This window comes from Miniopterus natalensis, chromosome 10 (assembly GCF_054644295.1).
Source record: "Miniopterus natalensis isolate mMinNat1 chromosome 10, mMinNat1.hap1, whole genome shotgun sequence".
Classification (NCBI taxonomy): Eukaryota; Metazoa; Chordata; class Mammalia; order Chiroptera; family Miniopteridae; genus Miniopterus; species Miniopterus natalensis.
The window spans coordinates 47275165-47296631 of record NC_142090.1 but is presented as its reverse complement, the minus strand read 5'-3'; the positions used below and the strand labels follow the sequence as shown (position 1 = coordinate 47296631).

General features: G+C 35.1%; 1 protein-coding gene across 2 annotated transcripts in view; it reads right to left on the bottom strand.

Moving 5' to 3' along the window:
• Nucleotides 1–21467, bottom strand: part of PHTF2 (putative homeodomain transcription factor 2) — a 131076-nt gene that overhangs the window by 67663 nt on the left and 41946 nt on the right. For both annotated transcript variants that reach the window (XM_016219584.2, XM_016219585.2), the window contains exon 3: nucleotides 4135–4191. In XM_016219584.2, the coding sequence (XP_016075070.1) occupies nucleotides 4135–4191 (57 nt within the window). The remainder of the gene's footprint in view (nucleotides 1–4134; nucleotides 4192–21467) is intronic.

Here is a 21467-nt window from a genome sequence, read left to right as displayed (position 1 = left end):
TGCTGTATACCTAAAATTATCAAGATAGTTTTAGGAACTTGAAGTCCTCACAAAAGAAACAGTAAATTATCTTGATGCATGTAGTTCACTTTCTATTTTATATTTCATTAAAGCATTTATTTTGAGTTACATTGTAGAGTCACAGCAAATTACCAGTTTTAATAAAACTTCCCCTTCAAGGTAGCCTATCAGAATATTTCCAAGGTTTAAAAAAGAAAAAGAAATATTACAATGATAAATCTAACATTAATGGTTTTGTTCACAAAAATAAAAGATATTAGCAGCAAGACATGAGCATTCATAAAATCTGATTTTAAGTATATATTTTAAGTTGGAAAATTTTTAATTAGCTTAGAGTAAACTACATCCATATAAAATAGCATAGCTTTCAGTACTAACTGTAATTATGGACCCTCAAAAATTTTAAGTGGTGAAAACAGACTTTTGGTGGTGAGCATGCTATAGTGTATACAGATATGGCATTATGTTGTACACCTGAAACTTGTATGTTACATAATCTTATATTAAAAAGAAAATATAACAAAAAAGTTTGAGAACAAAAAATGAAAACTAAGTTTAAAAAATTTTAAAAATAATTAATTTAACTAGAAAGTAGAAATAATCAAGTAATACAAGTACAATATCCAAGAATTCAAATAATATATTCTTTATTGAATATACATTTAAATTCCTATAGTACAGTCCTAAAGTGCAATGACAAAATCAGTATGCAGTTTTGATTTTTTAAAAAATTTTAAGTATACAGATAACGCTGAGCCAAAAAGCTTAAAAGGGCTGTTTAAGAAATACTTCTGTTCAATGATTCAGACTTCCATGCCTGGAACTGTTATAACACTCAGGCTCCATTAAAGAATGTAACCATCAGTTTCAATTTCTGGAAATCCTGTTTAGTTTCTTCTATACCATTTTTCCTCTATAGTGACTTTAAATAGCCTAGTACTTTTTGTTGAAGCTTTAAAACTCTATTAGATACTAAATCAAGGGGAAATTCCACATTTAATTTTAAATTTGGGTCAAGGTGATCAGAAAATAAAAGCTTTCAGTTATATCTTAAATGTTTAAGAAAAATAAATTAACCGATAAAACACTTTAGAAATATAAACTCTTGGCCTTAAATTTAAAACGAAAACATTTCCAAGAAACACAATTTCATGGCTTTCTTTGATTTCTCTAGTTGTTGCTCACTGCTTTGACAGAGGAGCAAATCAATAGGATGAACTCAATACATTTGGTACAGTATTGTACCAAATATTCTAAGCCACAGGTACAGTGTTTCTGTTGTTGTTGTTTTTTAATCAAATATTAATACTAATACACCAGTTATGCACTTGTCCACCTTTTTTAGAATAAAGGCAAAATTATCTAACACTAAAGAATATGCCTTCACTAGAATGTTTAGCAAGACTGGTTTTATGTCCTGGCCAGTGTGGCTCAGTTGGTTGGAGCGATAACTAACCACCAAAAGGTCTCAGGTTTGATTCCCAGTTAGGGCATACAACTAAGTTGTATGTTCCATCCCCAGTCAAGGCATGTTTGGGAAGCAACCTGTTGATGTTTCACTTTCACATTCTTTCTCTTTCCCCCTTCCTCTCTCTCTAAAAATCAATAAAAGCATATCCTTGGGTGAGGATTAAAAAAAAAGAATGATTTTAAGCCTGTCAACACAGTTACCCTTTTAATTCAAAATAACAAGAGTCAATTTTAATACTATTTTAATTCTTCAATTACCATGATAAAGTATTATCTTTAAAGGTAGACATATTTGAGAAACAACTTAGAGGTCTTAGCCTTCCCTAAATTCATCCTGTCAGTTCACCAAGAAACAACTAATATAATCCTTCCTTATCCTAACCTCTACTTAGGAATTAAAACAGCTCAAAAATGAGTGAATTACAGGAACTGGGTCTGGTAAGGAGAGTCCCTGGTCCCAGGAAAATGGGCGTGGCTGAAGAGCCTCCTTCCCCCCATACTGCCCAAGAGACAATGAGTGTTCATGGGGAACCTGGTGCTAAACCATTCCTAGACAACCTGCTTTGTGGGTAAGGATTTCGTAGGTAGCAGAGCAGCTCCCACACTGAGATCCATTAAAAGTCAGCCCTCGACACAAGGGTTTGAAAAATAAGTAAATCAAATAAAAATAAGGAAATGACATAACATATAATTTGTGATGAGTAGCTTAAAACTAAGAAATTACATATATATATATATATTTTTCCCTCTGAGATTTTCAAATTTCATAAACCATCCAAATGTGCCGACTAGTAACACAGCCTCTAAAAATACTTAATATTCCCTGTCCAACAAGTTAAAGACTGTCAAAAAGAATAAAAGATTTTAAGGCATCTTACTAGACCTCTCTGCTGCTCTTTATTTGCTTGACTATTCTAACTCTTGACTATTGCAACTCACCAGACTACGGTATTATGGATCTCTTACTTCTCTTCCCTTCTTCATTTACATCTCCTCTTTCCTTACCTACCCATTAAATATTTGTTTCCCAATATTCCATTCTCAATTTTCTTCTTTCACCATTCAGTGCAAATCCACTCACTCCTAATAGCTGTATCTACATAATGTGTAGAACATATAATATATATAACACATACATATATACTTTACATAATGAGGACTACTTAATCTGTCACCAACATACCACTTGGATATTTCTAAAAAAGAATTCTTTATCTGTTTCTCTTCTAGTATTTGCCATCACACTTGGTAAGGTTGTAAAAATACGAATTTAACCAGGGAAACTTTTCTGCTTAAAATCCTTCAGTGTCTCCCCCCTCATTGTTTTCCAAATGATTTCTAGACTCTTGGGTAAGGCAGTCAGCCCTTTCATTGATGTGCCTTTCATTCTCATTTTTAATTTTACTTCTAAACACTCCAATCTCCCACCTCCATCCAACCTATTACCAATCAAACTCCTTGAGGAGTAATGATCTTTCATTCCTTTATGTGTATTTTCATATGCTCTTCATTCTGTCTAGAATGATTTCCTCATTTTCCCTAATGTCTCTCAAACTTAGCTCTTGAGTAACTTCCTTTGTGAAATCTTTCCTAACCTGCACAGAGCTACTTCCCCCTGAGCTCCCCAAAAGAGACCTACATATGCCTTCTCTTAACTGGATTAGTCCCATTTGTAATTATGTACCTCATCTACAATTACTGAACTTTGTTAACTTTATTAATTTCTCATGAAAATAGTTTAAAAGTTGAAATTAACAAATGGCAAAGAATCTTGCTCTTTAATACAGATGACTAAGTTGTCTAAACACAGGTTTTTTTGCACAGATTTTTAAGGTAACTAGAGACACTGGTTTTGAATCTAATGTAAGCCTTTCTATAGAAAATAGAAAATATCAAGCAACTCAAGTAACATTCTCTGGGCCCAGATTAAGTTTAGCTCGTGCAGGACCACACTGATTAGTATTACCTATGCAAATGAAAAATATAAATCTTATTACAAAAAAGGAGTGATTGCTGAGAAACTAAATTTAGTTAAAAAATAGTTTTCATGCTAGCAAGGTAGCCTATGAGAATGTTTTATCAGCATAAGTGATTACATGTTCAAGAAGAAACTACCTACTACAAAAACATTTTAATTAACGCTTTATTTTCCTAAATTCTTTTAAAAAATAACCAAGTTTACAGCAGCTCTATTTGCGTCCAAGTCATTCTGTTAGTAGCATGAAAAAGCAGATCTCAATTAAAAAGAGCAGCATTTGCACAGAACCACTCAGGCGGGAAAAGTCCTGAAACACTTACCAGTTTAATAAACTGTACAGAGCAATGACAGCATCAAAAGGGAGGAAAAGCAAACTAGAAGTATAAGGTGACAAGTGAAAGGGGAAAAGAGCTGACAAAAAATAATCATTAAAAATTAAATTTTAAAAGAACAGAAATATGCTAAAAAGCGAAGAAAAAATCAGAGAGGTAAAGACAAAGAACTATGCTATCATAAAAGAGTTTACCTTCTGTATTTAAAAGTTTGGATAGAATAATATTAATTTATACCTTAAAAGTATATGGAAAGATACTTTATAAAATGTGGTTAATAATCAATTTATAGAACTCTGTTTCAGAATATACAAAATGAAATAAACATATTACCTTGATTTCTCTTTGTTCAACAGATTTTTCCCATATTTGTTGATCATATGCTCCAATCTATGAAAATAAATAAAATACTACATTAAATGACCACTGTGGGTATCCATCCTATGGGCATAACTCTGCATGCATTATAAGCAACTCAGCATTTATTAGGCACAGATTAGCTTCAGCTCTGTCCCAGACTTCCTGTGATCAATACTATACTGCAGTGGTTCTCAAAGTACGGTTTCAGGACCAATTTTAGCACTACCTGGAAACGTGTCAGAAATGCATACTCTCTTCTTAGAAACATGCAATCTTCCAAAACTGAATCAAGAAGAATTAGAAAATCTAAACAGACTGATCACAACTAATGAAATCGAAGCAGTAATCAAAATACTCCCAACAAACAAAATTCCTGGACCAGATAGCTTCACAAGTGAATTTTATCAAACATTCAAAGAAGAACTAAAACCTATCCTTCTCAAACTGTTTAAAAAATTCAAGATGAGTAAAGATTCCCAAGCTCATTTTACAAGGCCAGCATTATTCTAATTCCAAAACCAGATAAAGACACTATAAAAAAAAGAAAATTATAGGCCAATATCCCTGATAAACATAGATGCAAACATCCTCAACAAAATATTAGCAAACCAAACCCAGTAATACATTAAAAAGATCATACACCATGATCAAGTGGGATTTATTCTGGGCGTGCAAAGTTGGTACAATATCTGCAAATCAATTAACTTGATACACCACATAAAGGGTAAAATCATATTATCATATCAGTAGATGCAGAAAAAGCATTTGACAAAATCCAGCATTCATTTATGATAAAAACTCTCAGCAAAGTGGGAATAAAGGAAACATATCTCTACATAATAAAGGCCATATATGACAAACCCATAGCCAACATCATACTCGGACAAAAACTACAAGTATTTCCCTTAAGATCAGGAATACGACAGGGATGTCCACTTTCATCACTCTTATTCACCATAGTACTGGAAGTCCTTGCCATAGCAATCTGACAAGATAAAATAAAAGGCATCCAAATTGGAAAAGAAGAAGTAAAACTGTCATTATTTGCAGATGACATGATACTGTATATAGAGAAGCCAAAAGATTCCAGCAAAAAACTACTAGAACTGATAAATGAATTCAGTAAAGTAGCAGAATATAAAATTAATATTCAAAAATCAGTTGCATTTTTTTATACACCAATAATGAACTACCAGAAAGGGAAACTAAGAAAACAATCTCATCTACAATGTCATAAAAAAACACATCTAGGAATAAATTTAACCAAGGATATAAAAGACATATACTCAGAAAATTATGAGACTTGAAGAAAGAATCGAAGAAGATACTAATAAATAGAAGCATATACCATGCTCATGGAAGAATTAACATCATTAAAATGTCCATACCACCCAAAGAAATCTATAGATTCAACATAATTCCTATCAAAATATCAATGGTATATTTCACAGAACTGGAACAAATAATTCAAAAACTTGTATGGAAACACAAAGGACCCCGAAAATCGACAGATATCTTGAAAAAGAACAACAAAAGGGGACATATCACACTACTTAATATTAAACTATACTCAAGGCCATAGTAATCAAAAGAGCATAAAAAAAGATACGTAGATCAATGGAAAAAAACAAAGCCCAAAAATAAACCCACACCTATATGGGCAATTAATTTATGACATAGGACAAGAACATACAATAGGGTAAAGATAGTCTATTCAATAATAAATGGTGTTGGAAAAACTAGACAGGTACATGTAAAAAAAAAAAAAAGAAAAGAAACTAGACTACCTTCTTACCCCACATACAAGAATAAACTAAAAATGGATTAAAGACTTAAACGTAAGCCATGAAACCATAAAACTCCTAGAAGAAAACATAGGCAGTAAACTCTTTGACATCAATCTTAGAAATATATTTTTTTTAATATCTCCTCAGGTAAAGGCAACACAAGCAAAAATAAATAAATGGGACTATATCAAAGTAAAAAACTTTTGCACAGCAAAGAAAACCATCAACAAAATGAAAAAGCAACCTACTGAATAGGAGAAGATATTTGCAGACAATAACCCAATATGGGGTTAATACCCAAAATATAATAAGAATTCATAAAACTCAGTATCAAAAAACCCCAAACAATCCAACTAAAAAGTGGGAAAAAGACCTGAACAGACACTTCTTCAAGGAAGACATACAGATGGTCAATAGACATATGAAAATTTGCTCATTATCATTAATCAATAGAGAAATGCAAATCAAAACCACAAGATACCACCTCACAACCGTCAGAATGGCTATCACCAATAAATCAACAAACAAGTGTTGGTGAGGGTGTAGAGAAAAGGAAATCCTAGTGCACTGTTGGTGAAAAAGCAGACTGGTGAAACCACTATGGAAAACAGTGTGGAGGTTCTTCAAAAAATTAAAAATGGAATTGCCTTATGACCCAGCAATTCCACTTCTGCGGATTTTCCTGAAGAAACCTGAAACACTAATTTGAAAGAATATATGCACCCCTATGTTCATTGCAGCATTATTTACAACTGCCAAGATTTGGAAGCAACTCAAGTATCCATCAGTAGATGAGTAGATAAAAAAGCTGTGGTACATATAAACAATGGAATACTATACTTGGCTATAAAAAAGAATTAAATCTTACCTTTTATGACATCATGGATGAACCTAGAGGGTATTATACTAAGTGAAAGAAGTCAGACAGAGAAAGACAAACACCATATGATTTCACTTATATGTGGAACCTATAAAACAAAATAAACAAACAACAAAATAGAAAGAGACCCACAGATACAGAGTACAGACTGACAGTTGACAGAGAGAAGGGGGTTAAGGGGCCGTGTGAAAAAGGTGAAGGAAGTGACAAGTACAAATTGGTAGTTAGAGAATAGTCACAGAGATGTAAATTACAGCATAGGGAATATAGTCAATAATATTTTAATAACTATATATGGGGCCAGGTGGATAGCTAAAGTATCAGGGGGACCACTCTGTAAAGTACATGATTTTCTAACTACTATGCTATACATACGAAACTAATACAGAATAATAGATATATTTTTTTAAATATATCTTTATTGATTTCAGAGAGAGGAAAGGAGAGGGAGAGAGAGAGACAGAAACATCAATGATGAGAGAGTCACTGATAGAGCCCACAACACGGGCATGTGCCCTAACCGGCAATCGAACCCCGGTCCCCTGGATCCTAGGTCGATGCTCAACCACTGAGCCACGCTCAGCCGGGCAAAATAATACTGAATGTAAACCATAATTCAAAATATTTTTAAATGGCCTGTGAAAAAAAAAGTAAACTCTCTGGCCTCACCCTAGAGTTACTGAATCAGAAATATAGTGTAGCACCCAACAAACTATGTTTTAAAAATCTACCTCTAGATGATTCTGATACATTGCTAAAGTTAGAAAACCACTGCTCTAGGGAATCCTTTTTTTTTTTTTTTTTTAAATAACACAGCCCAGCCCTGCGTGGCTCAGCTGCGGAGCGTTACCTTTGATCCAGGAGATCACGGTTCAATTCCTGGTCAGGGCACATGCCCGGGTTGTGGGCTCCAACCTCAGTCAGGGGCGTGCAGGAGGCAGCCAATCAACAACTATCTAATCATTGATGTTTTTCTCTCTCTCTCTCTCTTCCTCTCCCTCTCCCTTCCTCTCTCTGAAATCAATAAAATATATTTAAAAAATAATAATAAATTAATTAATTAATTAATTAAATAAAATAAACACAATTGCTACAGTTCTGGTATATTCAAGAAAAAAGCTCCCAAGTGATAAATCCTTTATGGAGTTCATTTAAAGAAAAAAAATACCAATGTTCTAGAGAATTAAAAAATTCATAAACCTGTAGACCACAATTACCATATCAATTAAGGTCTAAATTAAAAAATAAAGTCATAAAAGCAATTGAAGACACAAGGAAAGCACCAAGGATCCCTTGTAGCTTCTGTGCCTATTAATCTTAGATGCTGGAAAGTTCTCTGAACTATAATCCTTCACCTGGGCAGGATAAACAAACCATTCTTACTGTTCTTCCCCAAGTTCTTTGCTGTTAGCTCCTATTGTCTCCAATTAAGTTTCCACTTAATTCCCTATATCCAACAGGACATTAAAAAGGGTCAACAGCCTACAGTTTTACATAAAAAATTAAAATTACTTCAGATAATTATAATTAAGAGACTAGAGACAAATAGAGACCAGAGATAGGCAGAGACATGAGGAAATTTAGGAAAGTATTTTCTGACTCACATCACTCTGCCCAAAAGTCTTTTTACTTTTAAAAATCTTGTTTCAAGAGATGAGAAATTCAGAATACAAGAATGGCTTAAAGATAGACATGAAGGAGACAGAATAAAATGATTTAAATGATTCCATAAGAGCCCTTCATTTCTATTATTCTCTCTTACACATTATTTATTCATACTAATTTCTCTGGTCCTTTAAATCCTGTTCTCTTTTTCATCTCTTCCCTGTGACTCTTTCTTTCTAAAAATTTTTTTATACTCACCCAAGGATACATTTATTGATTTTAGAGAGAGGAAAAGAAAGAAGGGAGGGTGAGAGGAAGACAGAGAGAGAAAGAAAGACAGACAGACACATAGATAAGAGAAACATCAATCAGTTGCCGCATGTACACGCCCTGACTGGAAATTGAACCGGCAACATTTTGGGTGTGCAGGATGGCACTCCAACCAACCGAGTCACCCAGAGAAGGCTTCTTTCTTATTTTTAAAATCACTTTATGATATAACCTACAGATTAAACTCTTATAACACCTAGACCAACACACACAGAATGAAAAACTCACTTACATGTAAGCAGGGTTAAGAAGCCCTAGGTAAGCAATAACCAATTGGTCAGACTTAATGGAAGAGCTGACATGCGGTGACTAGTTGCTCTTTACCCTCTTAAATTCTGAATTGAAACAATCATCTTCCTTAAAGTCAGAAAAGGTAAGTATGAGAACATGGGTTTCCACAGGAGTAATTCTGTTTTAACTTGATAATTCAGAATGATTCTTTTAAAAGAACTATGCTTTTATTTCAAGATGATTCAAAAATATGGACATGGAAATATATGTCCCACAGTCCTAAAATCAGGGAAAATAAAATAATGCATATGCAACAGACCAAGTCAGAAATGCAGTTAGTTCTTGGCATAACCAGGTTCAGTGCAACACTAGCATGGTATCAATAGATCTAGGTTTTAAAAGGCGCAGAAAGTCTAATAAATCTTGCAGCAAAGCAGTGGCTAATGTGGAAAAACTGAAGACTGAGGTACTTATGAATAGCAGAGTGCAACACTTACAAAAGGACAATGGTGGTGGAAGATTTTTTTTTTTAAATCCTCACCCGACAATATGTTTTTATTGATTTTAGAGGAAAAGGAAGGGAGAGGAAGAGAAAGACAGACGTCAGGGAGAAACATTGATCAGTTGCATCCTGTACATGGCCTGACCAGGGTCGAACCGGAAACCTGGGTATATGCACTAACTGGGAATTGAACCCACAACATTCTGGTGCAGGGGATGACACTCCAACCAACTGAGCCATCTGACCAGAGCGAAGATATTCTTACAAAAAGGATAAAGATGGCTTGTTTTACTGAAAATCCCTTTTTCCCCCAAAGATTTAATAGGTGAGAGGAAGGACTTTTACTATAATCAAATACCTTGTGGAATCTTAATTTTTAAAAACTAAGTGTTAACTTCAATTACAAGCAATTAAGTTCTCCTTTGCAACAAACTTTTTTTGTTTCAACTATACTACCAGAATGAACCCTTTAGTTAAATAAGCAAATAAACCATTTTCTTGAAGAAAACTGGGCGGGAAAGGGTGTGTGTGTGAGGGTGCCTTAACATAGATAGATGCAGGTGCTTCAGGAGATGTTTAGGGTTCTGTTTAGTGATGTGTATGCCATTAAACAAATTACTCTTAAACCTGGATTCAGATTGTATCTGAAAATCGTTTGTTTCTTGGGATATATGTGTAGTATATCAGAGGCATCATGCAATCAAGGTGGTGGCAGGATACCAGAAGGGACAAGGAAAGAATTCTAAAGATCCCTTCTGACTTAAACCCTCATTTTATTCCACACTGAAATCTGGCAAGATAGAAAACATTATGGCTGGGGTAAAGCTTTTCCCCTCAAAGAATCATAATCTTATGGTCCATCATCATAGAGCAATAAAAGAAGTCAAACTTAGACTGAAGAAGAGAACCAAGACTTAGGGTTAGCTGTGCTAACAAAATTAAAAAACAAATAACCTAGTAAGTTTTCCAAAGATTCTATTCTACCTCTAACACACATACTTGGCAGACTTGATTAAGTCATCTAACCTTGACAGCTGTTACTATTCTTTGTATTTCTTCAACATAAAATAAAATATCAAGGTCGAGCTCAATTATAGTTCCTTGAAAAACCAGGAAGAAAATAACTATTTTAAAATTATTTTTAAAATGCCATATAAAAGATTAAAGGAAGGTGAGTAGTAACATCTGTCTAATAGAACAGGAATTTTAATGAGATAATATGTTTTTCAATTGATAAAAAGATATTATGTACTATTTTGGCTACTTCCAAATTTCAGCTACCTTCTAACTGCTCTCCCCTGCCCCTCACAATGCCTCCACTGTTTGAGTGTTTAGAAAAGTGCCTAACATTCTATGGGAACAAAAGGGTATACATATGCAAATAATGCTTTATAGGTAGACAGATTTAGGTATACCCAAGTAATTAATATATAAGTAGTTTTCCATATTCTTCATAAGTGATGTGTTTCAAAGAGGGAAAAACATTTTTTCCATTGTATTATAAGACTCAGAATCCTGATTTACATTAATGTGCAGCCAAAATTTTATACATGTTAAGAAAGTGAAGTTCATTCTCTGGTGCTTGGTTATGGTAAATAAATTTATCAACACTCTGTTTACTACTCCCACAGATGTCCTGAACACCTTAAGTGTCTGGTAAACACCTTAAGCCTCTGGTGTACTCTTAGGGTCAGTTTTCTATTTAACTGATCCCAGAAGACCAAACACAGATTCATCCTGTATCTTCAACAATATGTATGACAATCCTATATTAATCCTTTACAATACTCCCATAATGGCAGCAAGAACAATTCTAAATTTTCTTCCCACAGGCTTTAATTTCTAATTACTTTGAACCTTCCCATGACTGGCAGAACTTTTAGCCATCTACTTCAACTGAGACTCAAGACATAGATGGAAGTGTCTTCATTTCCTATCTTCTCCATCTTGTATCTGTTTTCTCACCAAATTTATTTTCTTTCCTCCTATCTTTATAAATGAACTTTCAGCCAATATAGAGGTTAAGACTGATTAAATAAATAAATAAATAAATAATAAATAACTGAGGGAGCAGTGTCCTGAAAGTGGAAATAAATAAAGAAAAAAGAAAAAAAAATGAGAAAAAAATTGAGATGCTATAATTTAGTAATATCAAGTGGATTAAACTTGAACTAAATGAATACTCTAGATGCTTTCTGACCTACTGAAGACTGCTATAAAAGAAAAATGTACATGTTGTAAATTTGAAATTAATGTAGCTAATATGTTACATTAAATATATATGCAAACATATACAGCAGACATTTACAAGGATACTTGAAAACCATTAACAGTGATTATCTATGAGAGGTATAGAAGAGAAGAGTACTTTTTCTTTCTGCTTCAAAACCACTGATACTGTATCACACACACACCCCACCCCGCCTTGGATATGTACTACTTTTATAAAGCAGGATTCTAACACAGGTCTGTTGACTCCAAAGTAATTTGAACTAGTTATCTAAGAAATTAATATGTTTCTGAACAGTATCTTTACATCTACCCACACCAATTTCTCTACACTTGGACAAACAAAATGACGGAGAAAAAGAGGGGAGGACAAGGAGAAGGAGATGAAGGAGATAAAGTCAGGGATAGAGAGGGATGAGGGAAGGGGAAGATTATAGATGGAGAAAAAGATTATCTTTGTCTAGGCTATCTGTCAGTTAGTGAGCTCTCACTTCTACAAAAAAAATTTTTGCTAATAAATATAATGGGATCAAGAATACAAATGTTAAAACCTAGATAATTAGCCATGGCCAGTGTGAGTCAGTTGGTTACAGGGTCGCCCCATACCCTGAAGGGTTGCAGGTTCGAGGTCAGGCCACACACCTGGGTTCAATTCCCGGTTGGGGTGCAGATGGGAGGCAACCGATCAATGATTCTCTCTCACATCAATGTTTCTCTCTCCCCCTCTCACTCTAGAATCAATGAAAAACATCCTCCATTGAGGATTTAAAAAGAAACAAAAGACCCTAGATAATTAGATGGTGAAATGGGAAACAGGAATTCTAGAAAAGAAATATCTTTGAAAAACAATTTGAAAAACTAGTCTTAGGCGATCTGATTACCCCTTAGGTCATTATATTCAGAACAACACTGGCTCAAATATCAAAAGGCTAAAGAGAAGGTGTCTTGCTTCAAAAAGGTAGCTACCAATAGTTTAATTAGAATAAGTGCTTAGATAAAAGATTTAGAGTTCACAAATAAATATAGGCAGGGCAAATGGAGGCCCAGATTTGGACACATAGTTAAGCACCTAATTTTGTTAACTAATGAACAGACATACAATAATACTATATGTCAAAGTCTTAATTTTTCCTAGTACTACCATGCTCCGATTCATTTTGGGGAATCTCATTTCAGAAACTCTGAAGAGCAAGCTATTAATTCTCACAAACATCGAATTTAACTCAATTAACAGAGCCAAAACCCTTCCTAGCTTGGCCCATTCAACAAATAACAGAGGCCAATCAGGTGAAAGAATAAACATAGACTACTTTCGTTATCAAGAATATGTTAAAAGCATGACAAAAATACCCCCAAGGCAATTTCTCCTTTAAAAAAAGAGAGAAGAAAAAGTAAAAGCAATACTTGTGCTCTTGGTGACCCTTTCCATCTCTAGATTGATAGTAAATATATTATATATTATCTGTGATTATTTTTTTTGTACACACATCATCAATTATGAGACCCTAACAGGTAAAGATCATGTTGCTTTAATAGCTAAGACAAGTACCATATTTTAACGGTGATTTAATAACTGTATAGCCAAAGTTAGTTAATTTTTATCTTTGAGTCTTTTTATAAAAGTAAGCATTATCAATCAGAATACACCCTTTTTATATTTGGAGTGTTTTTTAATCCTTTGCTTTCCACACTACCTTAGTCGATCAGTTCTTTAAAAAAAAAAAAAAAATTTATTGATTCTTTTTTAGAGAGAGAAGAAGAGAGAGAGAAAGATAGAAACATTCATCAGCTGCCACCTGCACGCCCCATCCCCCTGATCGAGCCAGAACCCAGACATGTGCCCTGACTGGGAGTCCAAATGGCAACCTCTTGGTGCATGAGAGGATGCTCAACCAACTGAGCCACAGTGGCTGGGCTGTCGATCAACTCTTTTTTTTTTAAAACATATCTTTATTGATTTCAGAGAGGAAAGGCGAGGGGGAGAGAGAGATAGAAACATCAATGATGAGAGAGTCATTGATCGAGCCCTCAACCCGGGCATGTGCCCTGACCAGGAATCGAACCCCGATTGCCTGGATCCTAGGCTGACGCTCAACCGCTGAGCCACGCCTGGCCAGGCTGTCGATCAACTCTTAATGTTTGCTAACAGGAGTAGAAAAGACCCTGGACTGTGCAAAAGAAGTACATTTTCATCCTGTCTCCACCATGACTAATCTTATGGTGTTGGGCAAGTTTCTTGACCTCTGAATGTCTGTAAAATGAGGACAACAAAACCTACTTCACAAAACTGGAACGTAAAAATGACAGCATCTGATACGTAGTTGGTGCTCCATAAATATCAGTTCCTTCCTTCCTTGAAAAAATCTCAATCTCTCCAGGCCTCAATAAAACTAATAAAGTTGAGCTATATTTAAATTAATTTATGACAATATTTATACTCACTAATGGTGATTTGGATGGCCATAGACAATTTTTATGTACCAGTATGGGGAGAGTAAAGATTCAATGCTACTATAAAATAGGAAAGAACCATAAGGGTAGCTAGAAATATCTGGGCAAAAGGTATAAAGCGAGCAAAGGTACAAAGAAAGCAGAAACAAGGATGTAGAGATAAATGTCTTTTTCTTAATTTATAACCAATGTAATACTTTTTAAGAAATGTTTATAAATGAAAAAACAGAGCTGTCAACTCCCCAAATCTCATTGCCAGGGTATCGAAACTATATGGTTTTCATTTTCACAATGACCTATCTATAAGTTTGATAAAAAAGAGAAACTGAAGGATTGAGCAATATAGCAAAATTAAAGTTACTGGGCAAAACAGTGGTGGATCTGGGAAAAATATATTAATCACCAATGAAAGAAAATACATATATAATCCCAAAATTATGTTGTCATGGTGGATATTCTGAAATTATACCTTATACCCAGTACTTCTGTTCATATTGCTAAAACATACTGAAGGAACAATTAGGGCAACTTAAAATCTTTAAGATTACTTATTAACCTTTAGAAAAATATCTACCCCAAATTAGTAGAAACTAATTCTTTTGAATTTTTAAAAACTTTTAATTCTTAAGCTCAGCTCTGAATGCTTTGAATAGCAAACAGGTTTTTACTTTTTTTTTGTTCTAACTACTGCCTCTTAAATAAATTTGTCTATTGAATGCTTAGGTAGGAATATCTCTGAGTCCTTACAACTGCTCCTAAAAAGCCTTGTTTCTACCCTACTATCTTGCCTAACAATTCCCATTATGTTTCCACTTTTATGCTATCCTATTCTATTCTCTTGTTTTTTCACAATGTCACACTTTAATCAAAATATTATTCAATGTTTCTGAATGCCCAAGACACACACACACACACACCCCTCAACAGAAGTCAGACACACGGGTGACTTTAATGAGGAAGATCAAATAAGAAAGTTGAATCATTTAATCACATAATATAATCTATGAATGATGATGATGTCAGCAAAAAGAAGTGGTTATAAGGACATGATTAGTAACTCTTTGGAATATGTAATAGCTACCAAATTATTTTACCAAATCATATGTGAAGCCAAGTCATAGAAGTCTCTTACTCCAATTATTAAAATATTCCTGTATAATTCTAGTGTTATTTGGGAGAGGGGAGGAGATGAAATGGGTAAGTATTCAAAGTTAAGATATCCAATTGGGGAAAGAAGTCTAAATTATGAAATAACTATCTTATTTCATAATTATTTTCATTATATATGTGAATAATAAGGAAAGCTTTCTTTGCAAGATCTTTGCTTCAATTATAATTTATTTCTTCTGCTCTGAATTGTTAGCAGAATCATATCATAACCAAAAGTGTTATGACAGAAAAGTAAAGCTGCTTCTGTAGAAGGCAAATAAAACTTTTGTAAAAGACTGAAATATTTTTGGGGGGTAGAATATAACTTTTCAAGGAAGAAAATAGATTTACAGAATTCAACCAATTTTAAAATAGATGTCTAGCTAGCCTCTGACATTTGGATCAAAATGTCAAAGTTTGAAAACATGACTCATCTAAATGCAAATTAAAACCACAATGAAATATCACCTCATATCTGTCAGAATGATTATCACCAATAAATCCAAAAATGGTAAGTATTGGTGAGGATGCAGAGAAAAAGGAACCCACAGGTACTGTTGGTGGGAATACAGATTGGTGCAGCCACTGTGAAAACAGTATGAAGTTTCCTCAAAAAAAAAAATTAAAAGTGAAACTGCCTTAAAACATAGTGATTCCACTTCTGGGAATTATCTGAAGAAACCCAAAACACTAATTCAAAAGAATATACGCACCCCTGTGTTCCTTGCAGTATTATTTACAGTAGCCAAGTTATGGAAGCAACCAAAGTGCCCATCAACAGACAAGTGGATAAAAAAAGCTGTGGTACATATACACAATGGAGCATCACTGGGCCATAAAAAAAATAAAATAAACTGATGAACAAAATAGATCCAGTGAGACAGAAACATGGAACAGACTGACAAATCTCAGAGGGAAGGTGGGGGTCGGTGGGGAGAGATTATAACCAATGAATTTATATGCATTCATGGACACAGATAATAGTGTGGTGAAGGCCTGGGGTGGGGGGGGGGGGAGTAGAAGGGATCCAAGGGGGAAAAAAGGGGCATCTGTAATACTTTCAACAATGAAGATAAATTTTAAAAAATGAAATCTTTTGTGACAGGATGGATAGTGAAATTATTATGCTCAGTGAAATAAGTCAGAGCAAGGCAAATATCATATGATTTCACCTATATTTCAAATCTAAAGAGCAAAATAAACAAACAAAACTGAAACAGACTCATAGACACAGAGAACAAACTGGTGGTTGCCAGAGGGGAGAGGGGTTGGGAGACTGAATAAATGAGGTAAAGGGATTAAGAAGTACAAATTGGGAGTGAGCACACAATACAATATATAGATGATGTATTATAGAATTGTACATCTGAAACCTATATAATTTTACTAACCAATGTGACTACAATAAATTCAACTTTAAAAATTGGAGAGCCTGGCCAATGTGGCTCAGTGGTTGGGAACTGACCTAGGTCCAGGAGATCGGGGTTTGATTCCTGGTCAGGGCACATGCCCAGGTTGTGGGATCAATTCCCCGTGGGGGCCATGCAGGAGGCAGCCGATCAATGACTCTCTCACCATTGATGTTTCTATCTCTCTCTCTCTCTCCCTCTCCCTACCTCTCTCTGAAATAAAAATGATATATTTTAAAAAATAAAAACAAAATAAAAGTTGGAGGAAAACAAGAAGCACAAATTGGTAGTTACAAAATAGTCATGCGGACACAAGTAAAGCATGGGGAATACAGTCAATAATATACTGTGATAACTACATATGGTGTAAGTTGGGGTATTGGAAATATCAAAGGGAGCATTATGTAAAGTATATGATTATCTAATCACTACGCTGAATATTTGAAACCAATACAAAATAAAACTGAACAAAAAAAACAGGTCTCATCTGCAGATACTAAAATCTAGCTAATTAGCAGATTCCATTCTTATAAGTAATAACAGCTAAATCCATTTAAAATCTTCCCACATATTCTGTCAGGTTATGCATCAACTAAAGCCACACCCTTTCCTGCATTAACCCTAAGAATAGGGTATTACAGGCCACGTACATATAATCAAATCATGAATCATGACCAAGTTCCTATTGCCTAGGGAAAGCCAGTTAATGATATAGTAAAACACTGACTCAAGTTTAGAAAAAAGCCTTGAAGAGTATTCTTTAATTCAACAAAGAGATTATTATGATACAACTTGCCTCTAAGAAGTTTCAAATCCAAAGAGAGTTAGTTATAATTCAAAGCAGAATAAAATAAGCACTATTATACTATACATTAGTGAAAGATGCTCTGAAAAAGAACAGTATCTTACTAGATATGGGGATACTGGAAAAAGATAAAAATTATAATTCCTGGTTTAAGTACCTAGGATTGCACTAGTATCATTAACCATGACATAGAATAAAAACAGGTTTAGGAAAGACTGTTGAAGCTACACAACAGTTAGAAATTATGCCTAGAGTTCTAGAGAGTTGAGAAGGTACAAAATTTGGAACTCAGCAGCATAAACTAGGTATTTGGACATTATGTAGGCAATTTGAAAATCTAGGGAAATAGAACAGCTTAATGAAATCAAGAACAAAACATTAAGAGAAATAAATATTTCACTGTAGAGAAGTATCAAAGTCTGGGAAGAAGACTTTAGTTAAACATGTTTGTGTCAAATAAACTTGATCTCATTTGAAGAGTAGGCAAAGCCATTAGCTGAGATATGAAAGCTAGAGAGAGTTTCGGGAATGCGGGGCAATAGAGAAGGTAAGAACAACTAGTCAGGAAGATGGAATACAGTGTTAACTAGATTGTTAGATTAGGGATACCAGGAAGAACAAACATATCTGAATTGGTATTAGAAGCAGTCAGCTGAGTTATGTTTGTATTTTTCCTTTTTACCACCATAGCTCAAAAGCCCAGGATAAGAAGGGGAAGAATAAAATATATACAAACACACACACCCTGCCACCAAATACCTACAATGTGCCAAGCATGATGCTATCTATGCACTTGACAAGGACCCTCAGTAAGTCTTCAAACTGTATAGCTGCCTTTCTCCTTTCCCTCTGCTTCTCCTGAACAAGTCAGTGTTAAAGACATGAGATACAGCAGATCCATGGGGGCCAAAAGCAGGGTGTCAGAGTCTGACACATGGGGGTGACCCAGGTGTGAGGTATCAGCCCAAGAGGGGTATAGAGGGGGAACCATGTGGGGTCTGGGGAGTCAGAGCCCGAGCTGTGTGAGAAGGGTGACCACGTGTGGAGTGGCCCAGCACGGGGCGTTGAACCCCGAGCAGGGTGAGGAGGATATACACTTGGAGGATATCCTGATGTGGGGTGGCAGAACCCAAGAAAGATGAAGACGGGTTATAATAAAGAGCTTGAATAAGATAAAGAAGGTATCTATGAACAGGATAAAATGGCAGCTGAGATGGGAGACTGGTTACATATATGAGGACTGATATCTCAAAAGCTTGAAAATGTTCCTCTCTGTTTACTAGAAATCTGTATTTATAAAGCCATTACAGAAATAAGAGATTAGGTAAATGACATGGATGCTATATGTAAATAGAAGGGTTTAATAAATAAATTATGGCATATCTGTACAATAGAATATTATAATCATTAAAAATTTATGTTTTAAAAGGATATTTAGTGATGTGAGACAGCACTTTTGGTTATGTTACATGAAAACAGGGCAATAAAAAAACTAAATACAATATGATCCTAATTTTGTTGAAAAAAATTCACATTGTTAACAGTAGGGTAACAATGTGATTTGATTTTATTATGCTTACCTGCATTTACTTTTCCTATGATAGGCACATATTACTTTAAAATTATAATTTTAAAAACATCATTTACAAAAATCAAGGTAAAATGAAAGCTAATATCTGAGTAGCATCAAGTGTTAGATGCTGAGCTAGGTGCTTTTGAAAACATTTTCCCATGGAAAAGTATTGTAAGTACTAGTTATTAGGAAAGCAACTATCACTGCTCAAAATCAACTTAATTAAGTCCCATTATGAAAATAAATAAGGCTTTTCCTATGAGTTACATAATAGAAATTTTCAGCTAAGAAATTACATCTTAATAACAAAACTGAGAGAAACTCTAGTGTTATAAAAGAGCAGATAGATAGCTACCTACATCCTATGATATCAAGGGGGAAAATGAGTTAAAGAACCAAAATGCTAAATACCAAGTGCTCAAGAAAACAATAGCATTTGATATGGGGCTCTTGTGCCAGATAGGTAACTTAAATTGCATTAGGTAAGTGATGGACGGAATCCAGTTGGTTAACACATGAAAGGGAGGGAATGGAAGAGAGCCTGGCAAACAGCTTCATGGCAGAACAGAGAAAACTCCAAGTTCTGGAAGATGCCAAGAAGAGAAGGCCATCACCAGCAACCATATAGAGAAAGAAGCAGCCATGGCTGTCTCACTTGATTCCTCTCTTCTGTTCCCCTTTAATGAAGAGATTAAAAAGAGCCTTGGCTGGTGTGGCTCAGTTGACTGGAGCGTCTTGCCGTATATCGAAGAGTGGCAGGTTTGATCCCTGGTCAGGGCACATACTCAGATTTCGGGTTTGATCCCCAGTCTGGACATGTGCAGGAGGCAACTGATCTATGTTTTTTTTTCTCATATCAATGTTTCTCTCTCTTTTTCTCTCCCTTTCTCTCTCTCTAAAAATCAATAAAAAGTTTTAAAAAGAGAGATTAAAAAGATTCTCAGAGCTAATGAGACTTATTATATACAGTGTGATTTCAGGGGTCCCTCAATAGCCCCCCAAAATGCCCAAGCTCCCATCTTTAAGATTGAAAAGCAAATGTCTACTTGATTCAATACCTGTCTCTCACTTACACTTTTTTAAAAATATCTTTATTGATTTCAGAGAGAGGAAAGGAGAGGAAGAGAGATATAGAAACGTCAATGATGAGAGAATCATTGATTGGCTGCCTCCTGCACACCCCGGACTGGTGATGGAGCCCGCAACCCAGGTATGTGCCCTGGCTGGGAATCGAACCCCGATCGCCTGGATCCTAGGTCAACACTCAACCGCTGAGCCACGCCCAGCCGGGCTCACTTAAGTAAAATCATTGAATCATTAAGAATAAAGGACTGGAGGTCTGCTTTATTCTGAGGGGACTACCAAGGACCATGTCTCCACTACATTTGTTCGTGTACACATCCCTCCCCCATACTGATCCAAAGCTAGACAGCTGACTCAAGCAAGCCAGTCAGATTCTCTCTCCATCTGAATGTGAGAGAAATGAAAGAAACAGATGGTTGATAGCAGGGGATAAAATGAACATTAACAACAGAGTCCTACAGAGAAGTTTCTACAAATTCTACAGCCAAGGGGCCCAATACAGCCCTGGTTTGCCTTTTTTCCCCAGGTCTTGGCTGTCCACTGTTGGCACAGTTTATGTGTACTGAAAAGTAGAAGTAGAATACACTGGTGTTTTTTCCTAAGTCCAAACTTTAATGAGAACATTGCTGCTAATGCAAACCAACACCACTCTGCATAATTTACGAAGCCTGTTTATTTTCCAACTTGCTGGTACGTGGCTGTATGTTCTCAGTAGATTTATTAATAAAGGTACTGCCCGATTAATAGCCTTTCCCAAAAAGTCATCTTGGTAAAGATCATTTAACTTCTCTTTTCTACTTAACCTAACCTTACATCATAAATTGTGAAGACCATGCGGGTGAGGAAGAAAAGATCAGTAGTTTCTTTTATTAATCATATGAAATAATTCAAATATTCCTTACTTTATCAATCAATTAGAAGGTAAAAAATTACTCAGGGTAAATACTAAAGTTCTATTTAACAAACCTGTAACATTAATTCCCAGGTGTTAAAGCTTTTACAGCCAAACTCGTAACATTTTTGTTTAATCCTCACCCGAGGACACTTTTTCCATTGCTTTTCAGAGATAGTGGAAGGGAGAAAGAAAGAGAGAAACATCAATGTAAGAGAGACACATCAATTGGCTATCTCCTGCACGTGCACTGACCAGGGCCAGGTATTGAGCCTGCAACCAAGGTATATACCCTTGGCCAGAATCAAACCCAGGACTGTTCAGTCCCCAGGCCAAAATTCTAACCACTGAGCCAAACCGGCTAGGGCAACCAAACCCAT